The sequence below is a fragment of the Taeniopygia guttata genome, chromosome 19 (genome assembly GCF_048771995.1).
Source record: "Taeniopygia guttata chromosome 19, bTaeGut7.mat, whole genome shotgun sequence".
Classification (NCBI taxonomy): domain Eukaryota; kingdom Metazoa; phylum Chordata; class Aves; order Passeriformes; family Estrildidae; genus Taeniopygia; species Taeniopygia guttata.
This window is the reverse complement of record NC_133044.1, coordinates 4,716,622-4,730,468: the sequence shown is the minus strand read 5'-3', so window position 1 is coordinate 4,730,468 and position 13,847 is coordinate 4,716,622. Positions and strand designations below refer to the sequence as shown.

General features: G+C 48.8%; 2 protein-coding genes across 5 annotated transcripts; one reads left to right on the top strand and one right to left on the bottom strand.

Moving 5' to 3' along the window:
• The first annotated feature begins 79 nt into the window (after positions 1 to 79).
• SERPINF1 (serpin family F member 1) lies at positions 80 to 6,996 on the top strand. Of its 2 annotated transcripts, none has more exons than XM_002197419.6 (8): positions 80 to 219; positions 2,605 to 2,690; positions 3,052 to 3,250; positions 3,328 to 3,483; positions 4,289 to 4,492; positions 5,269 to 5,411; positions 6,021 to 6,231; positions 6,593 to 6,996. In XM_002197419.6, exons 2-8 carry the CDS (start codon positions 2,613 to 2,615, stop codon positions 6,850 to 6,852), a joined length of 1,251 nt encoding a protein of 416 aa, XP_002197455.5. In that variant the 5' UTR covers positions 80 to 219; positions 2,605 to 2,612; the 3' UTR covers positions 6,853 to 6,996. The 2 variants fall into 2 exon arrangements, with proteins under 2 accessions (XP_002197455.5, XP_072793353.1); XM_072937252.1 differs by lacking the exon at positions 80 to 219 and adding an exon at positions 2,043 to 2,120.
• A 481-nt stretch (positions 6,997 to 7,477) lies between these two features.
• SMYD4 (SET and MYND domain containing 4) lies at positions 7,478 to 13,838 on the bottom strand. Of its 3 annotated transcripts, none has more exons than XM_004177026.6 (10): positions 13,610 to 13,838; positions 12,816 to 12,966; positions 12,523 to 12,612; positions 11,081 to 12,224; positions 10,127 to 10,309; positions 9,709 to 9,875; positions 9,268 to 9,403; positions 8,864 to 8,980; positions 8,432 to 8,555; positions 7,478 to 7,798 (listed from the first exon to the last, which is right to left on the bottom strand). In XM_004177026.6, exons 1-10 carry the CDS (start codon positions 13,738 to 13,740, stop codon positions 7,648 to 7,650), a joined length of 2,394 nt encoding a protein of 797 aa, XP_004177074.5. In that variant the 5' UTR covers positions 13,741 to 13,838; the 3' UTR covers positions 7,478 to 7,647. The 3 variants fall into 3 exon arrangements, with proteins under 3 accessions (XP_004177074.5, XP_030143932.4, XP_072793338.1); XM_030288072.4 differs by having other exon boundaries at positions 11,912 to 12,224; positions 13,610 to 13,836; XM_072937237.1 differs by having other exon boundaries at positions 12,005 to 12,224; positions 13,610 to 13,836.
• Between the last annotated feature and the right edge of the window lie 9 nt (positions 13,839 to 13,847).

The following is a 13,847-nucleotide window of genomic DNA, read 5'->3' as shown; positions in this document are numbered from 1 at the left end:
AAAAAGTGTTGAAAAATTAGTGCAATTCAGGGCAAGGGTGGCAGGGGCAGAAAATGGGAGCAGAGCACTTTAAGAGAGCCCTGGGAAGCTGTAACCTGAAGCCTGCCGAAGGCTGGGCTGGGGGAAGCAGCAAAAAGCAGATGTGGCTGCACCAAACCCGCACTGTCCTCGACTCGCACCGCTGGGAGCCCTGACAGCAGCGGCCGAGAGGAGCCCCAGGTAAGGGACAGCCCAGGGACAGCTCAGGGACAGCTCAGCTGTGCCACTGCTGGCAGCCAGGGGAGCACAGGGCAGGGGCTGAGGCTGGGCAGCTCTCAGAGCACCTGGAAAATGGGAAGAATGGCTCTTCTGCAGGTGGGATTCCCACCAAGAGACCTCACCAAGGATGGGGAGCCACCAGCATCAGCTTTGCCCCCAGGGCTGAGCTGTGCTCGGGAACTGGGGTGGGTTTTCTGCCTTTCAAGCATCTGCCTTGCAGCTGGGAACATGTTCTTTGTCTGTGATGGCGTGACAGTCAAATCCTCTGGAGCTGGTGGCTGCAGGATGCTCCAGGAGCTGTGGAACAAGCAGAGCGAGCAGTCTGAACTCATGGGTCCTGTTTCACAGCACCTCAAAGTCAGAACTGTTTATAAATGATGTGGGAGACTTATCCCACTGTAGGTGGAAAGTAAAATATTTCCTTTGCACCTGCAGGCCTTCACAAATCGATGACTCCCAGACACAAAGTTCCTTCTCAGCTCATTTCTCAAGGTTTTCTTCCTGTACCTTTTGACTGTAACATCACTCGCTGTTGCTCCTTCTCTTCTCCTTCCACAGATTTTAATATCATGCCTGAAACCATCCCACCTCCGATCCAACCAAATTCTTTTCTCTGCATTTCTGGCTGTGTGCTAAGAGAAATACAAATAGAATCCAGATGTTCAGGCCAATTCAAACGCAAAAGGCTTTGTCTTTTTAAAATGGAAATTGCTTTTTGGCAAAGTCTGAGAAATATGAAGCTGGTGACAGTACTGGCAAAAACAATACAATCTGCAAAACCAATCTCTGCTCCCATGCTCCCAGGAGCTCAGTGTAGCTGGAAGCAGAGGTTGTGCTGAGATTATTTTCTTTTTCTTCAGAGAAAAGGTTATGCTCCATGGAAAAGCTTCATCTCTAAGCTTGACTGGGCCAAACCTCTTCCTCTCAGCATGCAGGAGTGCAGCTTGGCACAGGCATCCTCACAGAGCCCTTGCTTAGTCTGTTTGACTTAGACTCATGCAGGTCTTCTGGCATCTCTCTTCCAGCGTGGTGCCTGTGCACTGTAAATCTCTGGAATGATAGGAGCAATCCCAGCATCATACCCACTATCACACCACCAGATACACCAGATAGTAAATCCTCTTGATTCACATCTTCTGCACCAGAAACCTCACCCATTCTGCAGCTGGGATGGCAGCAGGTTGCAGGATGCAAGTGCAGGGGGGAAGGAGGGTACCACTTGTGTTACACTGGCTGAACACAGATGAGAGCTTAAAACCTCCCCTGTGATGCTTTTTTCTCCAAGGGAGAGCTGCCTCCAGGAGAAAAGGCAGGGAAGGGAAACAGCAAACTGCCTCTCACTCTGCCTGAATGGGGTCTTGAGCTGGGGCTGTTGTCACCACATGTATTTCTAGCAGCAGGCATGTTTTCTTTGTAGCTGAATTTAATCTGAAACACATGTTCTTCCTCTGATTTCTCTAGTTGCCTGGATGACAGGGGTTAGTTAAACACAACCCTCTTCCTTTAATTTCTGGGAATCTATCTAAACATTGCTCCAGGCCAGCCTCAGTGGCGTCTGTCCTTGGGGGCAGGACACTTCAGTAGCTCTGGTTTACCCACAGCAAAGCCCTGGGTTACTCAGTGCCCTTCTGGACAGACAGATCCGTCTGGAAGGGCCACTCATCCCAGGACTGGAGTGATGAGTAGTGGATTCCACAGAAGGAACAGCTTTGGGGAGTTTGGTGGTTTTCTCCCACCTCCATAAAAATGTTGAATAAGCCAAGCTCTGCCTTTCACTTCTCCAGGTTTCCTTATTGTCTTTTAAGAAATCTCTTCTATTTTACTTCATCAGATTGCAAATAAGAAGCAAAGAATGGACACAGGTACGTGTAGACACAAGAAACAGCAAACTACTGCCTGAGGCAGGTGATTTGTATATCAAAGCAGTAACCAGTCAGTCTTGCCTTCTGCCCCATTCAGCAATATGGATTTGGTACTTTTTATAAATGAAGTCTTGAATTTTTCTGAAGCCTAAGACTCAGAAGTAATGATTTGGTGTTTTCTGGACCTTGGCACTCAATAACTGCCAGCATCAGTGTGGTTTGGGCCATACACATCTGCTTTTGTGCTCAGGCACAACCACACCATGTGCTTGCCCAATTTTAAAGTCACTGGGGCCAGCCTGGCTGAATGCTTCCAACTAGAGAAGGAAACCTGGCTCAGATCAGGTGTGTGTTTCACAACTAGAAGGACAAGCAGCAGCATCTGTCACTGCAGCTCCTGTCACAGCCAGGTACACTGAATAGTTGTGTAGAGATGTGTTTATCTGATTGCTCAAACTCTCTCTGTCATATTCTTACTCTGTAGGTCCAGGCATGCAGGTTCCAGTGGTTCTCCTTTTCCTGGGTCTCTTAACTGTCCCAAGCAGAACCCAGAACTCAGCTACTGAGCAGGTGAGTGGGAGACAATATGCAGAGAGCAAGGGGAAGAGGAGCAGAGCAGGTAATTCAATTTTAGAGATTCTTACCAAAGGATTAAGCACTACCCTCCTAAATTACTGGGATTTTATTTAGCAACATAATGAGACTAACTCCTGCTTTACCTGGATAAAACCACAGTAGTTACATCAGGGGATGACCAGGAGGCAGAATTTCAAACTCAGTGCTGCCTTTGGCATTAAAGTAACTGTTCCTACACTCTCTGTAAGATTAAGTCAATATTTCTGTAGGTCATAGAAAAACACCTGTAGTTGTTTGCCTATGAAGTGTTTACCACACCTGCAAGTCTAACCAAAGCACTCCTTGGACCTGCCAGAACTCTGCCACAGCTGATGGAGCCAATGCTGGTGAGGAAGAGGAAGATCCATTCTACAAGAGCCCCGTGAACAAGCTGGCAGCTGCAGTCTCCAACTTTGGCTACGACCTGTACCGCCAGCAGTCCATCCGGACAGCCACGGCCAACGTGCTGCTGTCTCCCTTCAGCCTGGCCACTGCACTTTCTGGTCTCTCACTTGGTGAGTTCTTTGCCCCATTTCCATACTCACCCTCAGGTTTGGCAGCCCTCCCCTCATGTTTTTCTGGTCGTTGGTAGGGGCTGGAGAACGAACTGAGGATGTGATTTCTCGCGCCCTCTTCTACGATCTGCTCAACAAGGCCGAGGTCCACGACACCTACAAGGAGCTCCTGAGCAGTGTGACTGGGCCAGAGAAGAGCATGAAAAGTGCCTCCCGGATCATCTTGGAGAAAAGTAAAAGTCCTTCTTCCCCTCTATAAAATTTTACCTAAAAAACTGTCAGCAGTAGTTATCTTGGTGTGAGTATATATATAAAAACACACTAACACAGCACTAACAGCTCTGGCATCCCGCTGAGCCAGGATGCAGACAGGGCATGGAATGCTCTTGCTGCTCCAGAAAAAGCCTGGAAAGTTTGTGTGCACTTAAATAAAAGACCAGACATGCACACAAAGACATTGGTGACAGAACAGTTAACTCACAGAAGACCTAAAAGAAACTTGCTGATAATTTTGCCTTCACTCCAGGCTGTCTGGCAGGTGTTGCTGGCTTCCAGGAACCACAAGATCACATTTTCTATTTGTGATAACACTCAGCCATATTCCTTTGTTTAATTCCTTGCAGAGCTATTTGAAATGTCTTCTTCTGGCATGCAATGAACAGCTGCTGAGAATGCTAAGAGCTATCTTTTGGAACCTGCTGGTTCCAAGAATCCAATAGGTTGAGTAAGCTGTACACAGAAAGCAGGCTGGGAAAAGAAGAAAGGCTGATGTAGGAATGGCTGTGTCCAAGCCTTCAGTTCTTATCTCCATTTTTCAGTTTTCAGAAGAAAGTTATCCCATGCTTCTGCATGGGTGGCTGTAGGATTTGAATCCCTTTCCTTAATGTGCTTCCAGATATTCCTCTTCAAAGCAGGTTTCTGGAGACAAACAGGCACAGATATTTTATAAGAGACCTGCTGCTGGGCTTTGGATTGCCCCCTGCTGCCTTGAGATTGGATAACGGAGCTAGCTGCAGTATCCATGTTTTTATTCCCCAGGACTCAGGGCAAGGCCTGGATTTCACAGCCAGCTCGAGAAGTCCTACAAGATGCGACCAAGAGCCCTGAGTGGCAACACCCAGCTGGACCTCCAAGAAATCAACACCTGGGTCCGACAGCAGACAAAGGGAAGGATCATGAGGTTCATGAAGGACATGCCCACAGATGTCAGCATTCTCCTTGCTGGGGCTGCTTTCTTCAAGGGTAAGAATGTTGGGTGCTTGGACACAGAAAAAACATCCATTAAGCACATGTTAGAGGAGATGTGAAGGGATGCTCTTCCAGTAAAGCAAACAGGCTGTCAAACAGAGAGTGTGAGAAGAAAGTGTCTGAGAATGTTTACTGAAGAAGGAAAAAGAAAGCACACTACCTGAACAAAAATAGTCCTGAGGGAGGAATTATTACTCTTGGGAAGCTGAATCTTGACCTGTTTGCAGTAAGAACCAGAGAGGGAAGTTTAAGCTCACAAAACTTCATTCAGAGACAGGATATTTCCATTTAGGGAAGGGACAGCTTAGAGTGTTCTGAGCCTTCTTACCACTGTAGAAGGAACAATTTGATACCAGTGAGCTGTTCTTAAACATGCTGTAAGGCAGTGTCCTGGAGAATTATTGCTTAGGGACAAGGAGCAAAATAAAGGGTGGGGAAGAGCAGCACTTTTTATCCATTGACACAATTGTTACCCTTTAAAATAGTTTTGTAATTACGTAAGTAGACATCAGCTTCCCAATGGCTACTCCACCCATGCACTGGCTTGAGTATTTATTTGCCATTTAGCCAATTCTCAGATGAAAAGGAGGGGCCAAGGATGGCAGTAAATCAGTAGCTCCAATCAGTCTATTTCTAGCCCTGTTATGCCTCAACTCCTTAATGCACAAATACTGTATATTAAAGGACAAGATTATTCAGCCACAGGCATAAGCCTGGTTTCATATGCTATTATACCAGAAAAATCCTCCATTTTCTCTCTTATAAACCAGGGACATGGAAAACCAAGTTTGACACCAAGAGGACTGCCCTGCAGGACTTCCACCTGGATGAGGACAGGACTGTGAAGGTGTCCATGATGTCAGACCCTAAAGCCATCCTGAGATATGGTTTTGACTCAGAACTCAACTGCAAGGTCAGACAACAAATATTGCCTAAGATCTCCTAAACCTATTGAGGAGCAGGTTCAGCTACACCTGCCTGTTAACCCATTCCAGCCTTGCTCCTCCCATCAGCTACTTTTGCAATCCCTATTTTGAAAGGCAGTGTGTTGACTCTTAGGATATCCTGCTTCTACCCAAGCTATGTCACAAGCAATCCAAAATTTAAATTATGCCCAGGTCCTACCAGCCTGTATTGTTTGACTTAAAGTTGGGCAAGAAGGGCAGGGCACACCTCTCAAAAGTTTTCCATCTCTACCTCTTCCAACCAATCTTTCCCTGGAGCATGAGTTCAAAGGTGTTCAAGTGAGAATTCCCCAAAGCAATGCTGCAGGATTCAGCAGGTGAGAGAGCACTTCCATAGCAGGAAGAGTGCAGCAAGGATGGATGAAAGCCTGGGGGAAAAGCCAGAAGTGTCAGGAAGCATCATGTCACATAAAAGCATACAGGGAAAAGGATCAAATGTTCACTGAAAAGGTTGAGATTCCAGCCTGAGAATCAGGCCTCTGCCTGATACAGGATGGGTAAAACTGTTTATTGTTGATGTGACCCTTTCTTATCTCTCTCTTTTTTCTGTCTTGCAGATTGCCCAGCTGCCCCTGACAGAGGGAATCAGTGCCATGTTCTTCCTGCCCACGAAGGTGACCCAGAACATGACTCTGATTGAGGAAAGCCTCACTTCTGAGTTTGTCCACGATGTGGACAAGGAGCTGAAGACAGTCCACGCTGTGCTGAGCTTGCCCAAACTAAAGCTGAACCACGAAGAGGCACTTGGCAGCACACTAAAGGAGACAAGTATGTGCATCCCACCCCCTTTGCAGGCTGCCAGGGCTCAAAGCAGGGGTCAAGTTGCTTCCTGCTCTCAGATTATGAAGCTGGTGGGTTATTAATTATGGTTGTAGAGATTTCACCAGCAACCAAATCACCTTCATCCAGGACTTCTCAGCTTTTTATCACATCCCTCCACCATGCTCATGCAGTGCTGCTGAGATTGTGGGTGAAGCTCAGTACAAGCAGATGGAAGTTGCTCCTCCAGGTTCCCCCAAAAAACTCTGGCCAAGCAGCTCCCTGCCCTCGTGGATCACGCATAAGCAGTGCTGCTCCCCCTTCTGCAATCCTTGCCTCCAGCTAATGGAACTTCCTCTCTTTTCTCCAGGGCTCCAATCACTTTTCACATCACCTGATTTCTCCAAGATTTCTGCCAAACCTCTGAGATTATCTCATGTGCAACACAAGGCAATGCTGGAGCTTGGTGAGGATGGGGAAAGATCCACACCAAATGCTGGGGCCAATGCTGCTCGTCTGACCTTCCCCATAGAATACCACGTGGACAGACCTTTCCTTCTTGTACTGAGGGATGATACCACTGGGACCCTCCTCTTCATTGGCAAGATCCTGGATCCCAGGGGTGTTTAGATCCCTTCACAATAATCTGTAATGGTAGGGCCCAAATGGAAAGGGTGATATTGGGAGGGATACTGGCTCCCTGCTCTGCTGCACAAAGACACAACTTGCAAATCTTACGCCTTCATGCTGCAATAAAAGAGCTTTTGCTATTAATCTCAGCAAGCCCAAGTATTCTCCCTTGAAAAGTTGTCTGCCTACACTCCCAATTTCCTCAGAGGAAGAATGCAGTTCTGTGTCCTGAAAGCACACATTATTTGGTGTATGCTGCACTGTTCCCCATCCTGTTTTCCAACCTGACACCAGCTGTTGATTCTGAGTCCCTCACACTGACAGACCTGAGCTGGAGCCCTCCAAGTTCTGCAGTGCCCCCTTTTATAGATTGTAAGTTTGCACTTCCCAGGCTGTTGCCTCACCCCTTCCAATCATTTCCATTTGACACTGGCAAGAAGCAAAGTGCCTCACAGTATTAAAAATAGAAGGCAACGTGCTCTGGATGACTGTATGTTCATAATGCTCAGGGCACCACACAGGGGAGAGTCACACCTCACGCAAAAGCAACTCAAACATTTGCTTCCAACCCACACACAGAACTTGTACAACACCCTGTGTTCCCACCATACCACACACACACCTCTCACGTTAGAATTGGTCATTTTATTTACAACAGGCTCACTAAACAGCATTTCAAGACTTCATTCAAGTTGCTGTTACACATGATTTTCCAGCTTGTACTACATGACTACCTTACCACATGACACTTGGCTTTGATGAAAGATCACATTGCAGCTTCCTTTGACAGGGAAATTAAGTCCTCTGAAGGATGTTTCTGGGAAGCTCTGACAGGCAGGCCTTCATCTCTTGTAGTTCCTGGATCTGAGCATTCTGAGGACCAAAGTGCACTGACAAAATCCCCTCTGCTCTTTGAATCGTGCTCAGAGCTTCAGAAACTGCAAATCTGAAATAGGAAGATAATAAGAACAGAGCATGCAAAATACTTAATTCAGCTTCTTGACTTACACGACCTTTAAGTCCTCCTTAACAAAAAACTAAACCTGTTCATGGCTATAGATCCCACCCTCCCTTGCCTTCCAGAAGCAGGAAAATTGTGTCTGCTTCAGCTACAAAGGGAGGATGAGGGGGATGGAAAGGTAAGGAGATGGACAACACCTGAAAATATGATCTTTGAGTATATAGGAACCCACTACTTCGTCACTGCAGCTCTTGCTAAAATTAATTTGGTTACAGGGAGTCGTTGTGTGGAGATTTTCAGAAGCAGTCAGGGGATTTCCTTGCCAATAAAGCAAGAGGATTTCATTCCCTCTTTTGAGAAAATGTCAGCAACATTATACAACCGAGATACAAACACTAGGGGTAATGAGTTGACAGAATAAAAAACAATTGGACAGGGAATAAACTGAGCTGGGGAGAAGAAAAAGATAGACAGGCACAAAGGAGACAAACAGATTCCTAAGAGTGTACCTGTGCTAGACTGCCTTGTGTCCTGTGAGACACCCTCAAGGTGCCTTGATATTGTGTCAGACACACAGGAGTGGTGCAGGGAAGGGACAGAGGATGAAACCAAGCTCACCCATTGAAGAGGATTTGTGCCAGCTTGAAAAGTTCATGGCCTGTTTCTACACTCGATGGCCCATGGTGCATTTCCACAATCTCAATACTCTTCTTCAGGTGTCTGGCTGCTTCCTGCCACTTCCCTGATGGAAAAACAAGCAAAACAGAACAATGAGAAATTAATAAATACTTCCTAGAGTTACTGCCACCCAAAGAATCTGACAGAATTAATCAAAATATGGTGAACTCTGTCCACAGAATCAGGACAGGGAATCTGAAAGAACATGAGAGCACAGTATTGTTCACAGGCTGCTGGGAACACAGGTTTGGTCTTTTTGAGAGCCCTGCTAACATAACTAGGGAAAAAATAAGAGGGCTAGTCCAAGAAAAAGCTAGTTATGTTAAATTCAAAGCTCAGGAAACATGGGATAGTGAGAGGACAGTGCCATACCAAGAGTAGCATACACCTGTGCCAGATGATCCTCCATCTCTCCCATCAGTAAATGCTCTGGAGACAAGAAGGTTCCAGCATCCATCTGACACTTCAGGAGCATTTTGATAGCCTGATCTATAAAAGAACGTCATAAAATTCACCTTTCCATGATCCATGAAATAAACAAGGCCTGAGAATGCCCAACTCCAGTGTTACCCTGATTTCTTTTTATTTAATTATTTTACTATGGAACAATATGACTTACGATTTACACCCAGATCAGAGAGTATAAAAAAATCTAAAGCTGAAGTCCCCAGGGACACCAGGCCACATGTCACAGCACCCCAATGGCATGAGCAACAGTGCCATCTCATGGTTCCTGTCCCAACCTCCCGACCTCAGGGCACAAAGCTGAGCCTTACCAGCCTTCCCGACTCTCAGCATGCCTAAAGCTTTCTTGATTTGTTGCTGGAGGTCCTGTAAACGGCCAGACAGGTGATCTCTGCTGGCTGAGGTTGCACAAGCTTCATTTGAACAGCAAAGAGTGTCTTCTTCCCCCTGTGGAAATCACCTTTGTGATCATTCCTGCTCACATTCATCTCAAAGTTTACTCTCCATCTCCATTAGCTCTGGGTTATAGAGACGCTAAATTGTTCCTCACTTGTATTCATTAAACAAAGTGATTTTTAAAAATAAATAGTTATCAGCTGATTTGATTTTATAAGAAACAGTGAGATCCTGTCTTGACTCAATAGGGGCTTTTGGCTTCTGAGCAGGGATCAAAGTGAGGTCTTCACCTCTTGGCTTTCCCAGACCCTTACACACCCCAGTTAAGTTGCACAATCATAACTACGGAGAATTACCTGCATTTGGGCCTGGCATTTGGGACAGCAGAATGAATTTCTGATGGACACCACACTCTTGACACCAGACTCTAACTCCTCGAGGCACGCCGGGCAGCGACACTCAAAGAAATACTGGCTGAGAAGCTGCTGCCTCTCAGCTACCCTCATCCTACACCAGTGAGGCCCTGCAAAAGATATCTCTCACAGGTACAGTTCTTAATATCAGAATAAATGGATTTTTGTTACAATTGAGACTAGATATGTTTTGGGGAGGACACAACTGGAGACTGAAAGTCTAACAGAGGGCTTAAGGGACAAAGACTCTGGCAACATTAGATGAGAATTATATGGGAATTATGATATAAATAGCCATCAGCATGATAAGGGGAGGTGAATGACATCTGTGCCTTGAGACAAACACAGAACTGGGGCTTACCATAGCAATGCAAAACCTCTTGGCCACTTGAGATTGGCTGTGATGCCCTGACAGTGGCAGCTGTCCCACTGAATGACACGCTGGTATTGGGGCAGCACGAGTGGTTCAGGAGGCTGAGGACAGGGAAGAAGGCTGTTGCCAGCCTCACAGGCTTCTTATCTACAACAGCCCCATCTCCAGGCCCTGAAGACAGAGGAAAACCAAGCAGGTTGAGATTGAATGCTCACAAACACACACAATTTCTGCAACGAGCCCCGTGACTGATCGCAGGCAGCAGCAGAAAGGTTCCTGGTATATTGCTGCAATAAATAATAGCTAAACACGCTCTGCATGTGCACCAAGGAAGAGGCCAGCATGGGACAGGCCATTCAATTGTAAACAAATAATTTCCATCTGCAATGGGAGCTTTTTACAGCTGAGAATTTAATCTCTTCACACAAGAAGATGGGCAAGGAGAGGACAAGATGGGCAAGGAGTCCTGGTCTCCTCAGGACAGGAAAGAGGAGCTACTGAGAGGGTCCAGTGCAGGTCACAGAGATGATGAGGGGTCTGGAGCATCTCTCTTATGAGGAGAGACTGAGGGAGCTGGGCTTGGCTAGTCTGGAGAAGACTGGGAAGAGATCTCATCAATACATAAACAAATATAGGTGTCAGAGAATGGTGATGGACTCTTTTCTGTGGTGCCAGGATGAGGAGTAACAGCCACAGATTAAACAAGAAGATCCACCTCAACATGAGGAAAAACTTCTTTCCACTGAGGGTGGCAGAGCACTGGAACAGGCTGCCCAGGGAGGTCTGGAGACATTCCAAACCCACCTGGACCTGTTCCTGTGTCACCTGCTCCAGGTGACCCTGCCTGGACAGGGGATTTGGACTGAATCATCTTCAAAGGCTCCTTCTAACCCCAACCATTCTGTGACAACATAGTAAGGCTTAAATTTTTTTTTATCTTACCCAACTCCTGCATTACAGTGATTGCTTGTGCATTACACTGCAGCTGCAACACGTGCCTCAGCATTGCTTCTGCCACAGTCTTCAGCTCTGGGGACAATTCCTCTGAGGTGTTCTCACATGGCTTTGGTTTGGACTGCTGCTGAGGCGATTCCTGACTCAGCACAGCAGCCTCCAGGCCAGCTGCTTGCAGCTGTTTGCATATAGCTACCACACTGAGTGAGCAGAGGAACTTGTGCTCAGGGCTGTGCTGCTCAGTGTGGGGCAAAAGGTGGAACAGAGCTTGGTAAGAGCTCTGGTACCGACCACTGCTGTCACAACCAGGGACACCTCTGCTACCAGCTCCTGCATCTGCTGCCTCACTGAGAGGCTTGCAGCTTGCCTCAGGGCACTGAAGGCTCTTGTCCCCACGGTGGGACCACGCCACCAGCCTGCTAACCTCTGCAAATCCTGCCAGCAGGACAGTCCTCAAGGCCACATGGCAGAAGACCCCCAGCGTGAGGAGCAGCGCTCCCAGGGAACACTCTGTCCTGTGGTACTGCTGCCATGCCAGGTCTGCACAGTCCTGGCTGCAGTACTGGGCATAACTGCAGCCCTGGCAAGGCACCGAGGCCAGGAGCTGCCTCAGACAGCGGTGGCAGTGAAGATCCGCGTTGGTGGCTCGAGTGTCCCACGCTGTGCCACCGTCCTGCAGAGGAAGGCTCTCCCCAGGGCACAGCACGCTCACAAAGGCCTCCTCTTTCACCAGGCTCTGTCCTGGCACGATGTCCTGGGAGGCCACCAAGTGACGTCCTCTCTCTGCATCAAAACCCAAGTTCAGGGATGAAGATGCACCTGAAATCCTGTTGTTCTCTTCCCAGATTTCTGGCTCCCCTTGAATGCCACCACGTGCTTCTTGTGCAGGCTCTGGACACCTCTCTTTCTCACCTAATTTAACCTTCAGCTGACTTAACTTTTTTAGCCGTGTCAGGTGTGTAGTCATGACCCCATCCAGAGCAAATTTACTCTCCAGCACTCTGAGGATCTCCTGTGCATCCTGTAACCTCCCCAGGCACAGCAGACACTCAGCTTTCCGCAGCAGGACCTTGGGCAGCAGCCTGTCTGGATAGCCATGGCTTTCAGCCCTGGCAATATCTTCCAAACAAACCTAGGAACAAAGATAAGGCCTTTTAAGTGGGCTTGAAAACCAGCTCGTGCTCTTTCATTCCACCTAAGACAGTCTCATGGAAGAATTCTGTGTGCTAATCAGCAAGTTCCATTTGCATAACCAACCTGCTGCCCAAATAAAGCATCCTGACACAGAAATGAAGTAGGAAAGTTGAGCTATGGATGCTTTAAGTACAGCATGGGAAGCACACCTGATATGCTGTTTCTTGTTCTAACAATCAAATCCTTCAGGGGCACCCAGGACCTTTCAGGGTGGGTGCTGCCCTGGCCCCACTTACCTCAAAGTGCCCCAGGTGGAGGAGGGCAGCCGAGCGGTTGGCAAAGCACACAGACAACTCGGGGCTCCCGGGGAGCTCGTGGGATGCTGCCTGTGGAGACCAGAGAACTGCTGCTGCCTCAGGGGGTCCCTCACAGGACCCTCTCAGCAGGGCCTGCAGGATCCCCTTTTTGGGGATCCCCTCACGGGAGCTGCTCCTCACCCCTCACCCTTAATGAGGGGCTGCAGGAGCCTCTCTTGGGGATCCCCTCAGGGATGTGAAGGTGTCGTGGGACCCCCTCATGCCACACCTACCTTGGAGTAGAGCCTCAGGGCAGCCTGGTACTGGCCCTGCTTGAATTCCCGGTTGCCTTGCTCCCGGTACCAGCTCGCAGCCTCCGGCTTCTTGTCCGTGGCTGCCCGGTGGCACAGCCGCACCAGGGCTGCCTCCTCCTCCTCCTCGGTCCTGTGGGACACGGGGGCAGCACGGAAGGATCAGTTTGGAGTTTCTGGTCCAGCAGGATGATCCTTGTGGCACTGTGTCCAGAGGGTTCTGGAGTATCTCCAGCGAGGGAGACGGCACACTCTGTCTGTGCCACTGCGGGGTCACTGCACAGGGAAGTTGTTCTTCCTCATATCCTCAGAATCACAGGATTAGGTTGGGAAAGACCTCCGAGGCGGTGATGATGCCCGGTTTGTCAGCACTGAATGCCATGTCCCATCTTTCCTTAAACACCTCCAGGGACAGCGACTTCACCTCCCTGGGCAGCCCATCCCAGCGTCTAACCACCTTCCCTGCGAAAAAATTCTTACTCGTGTCCAACCTAAACCTCCCCAGGTGAATTTAATCCTGTATCTTCTTGTCCTATCGCCAGCAACCTGGGAGACAAGGCCGACCTCCAACCTGCTGTCAGGTAGAAAGGTGGAATTTTATCCAGATGGAATTTCTCCGGTATCCCTTTCTGCCCGTTGCCCCGAGTCCTATTGCTCGGTTCCACCGAGCGGAGCCTCCTCCATCCTTTGACACCCCCCTTTTATTATTTATACGCATTAAGAGATGCTCCAGTCCCCCGCTCCCCTCGCTGCCCAGCCCCGGACCCGCGGCTCACCGGAGCAGATCGCAACCCAAGCGCACCGCGTCGTGAAGCGAAGCCGCCGCCAGCCGCTCCCGCAGCGCCGAGTCCAGCGCGGCCCAGAGCCGGGCGGTGCGGCCCCGCCACTCCGCCACCGGCAGCGCCATCACTGCCACCGCGCCACCGGCAGCAGTGCCACCGCCGCCATGGCGGCGCCCAGCAGCATCCCCACACGGATCACAGCGGTACTTCCGCCGTACGGCGCCGGGCAGCC

Excerpts from the sequence above, each read along its gene's own strand:
- SERPINF1 (XM_072937252.1), top strand. Across the intron at positions 2,691-3,051 it reads AGAACTCAGCTACTGAGCAG|AACTCTGCCACAGCTGATGG; the intron begins GTGAGTGGGAGA and ends TGGACCTGCCAG. Across the intron at positions 3,484-4,288 it reads CCGGATCATCTTGGAGAAAA|GACTCAGGGCAAGGCCTGGA; the intron begins GTAAAAGTCCTT and ends TTTATTCCCCAG.
- SMYD4 (XM_004177026.6), bottom strand. The coding sequence starts at position 13,740 with ATGGCGCTGCCGGTGGCGGAGTGGCGGGGCCGCACCGCCCGGCTCTGG. Across the intron at positions 10,310-11,080 it reads CACTGTAATGCAGGAGTTGG|GGCCTGGAGATGGGGCTGTT; the intron begins GTAAGATAAAAA and ends CTCTGTCTTCAG. Across the intron at positions 8,556-8,863 it reads ACAGGTGTATGCTACTCTTG|GGAAGTGGCAGGAAGCAGCC; the intron begins GTATGGCACTGT and ends TTTTTCCATCAG.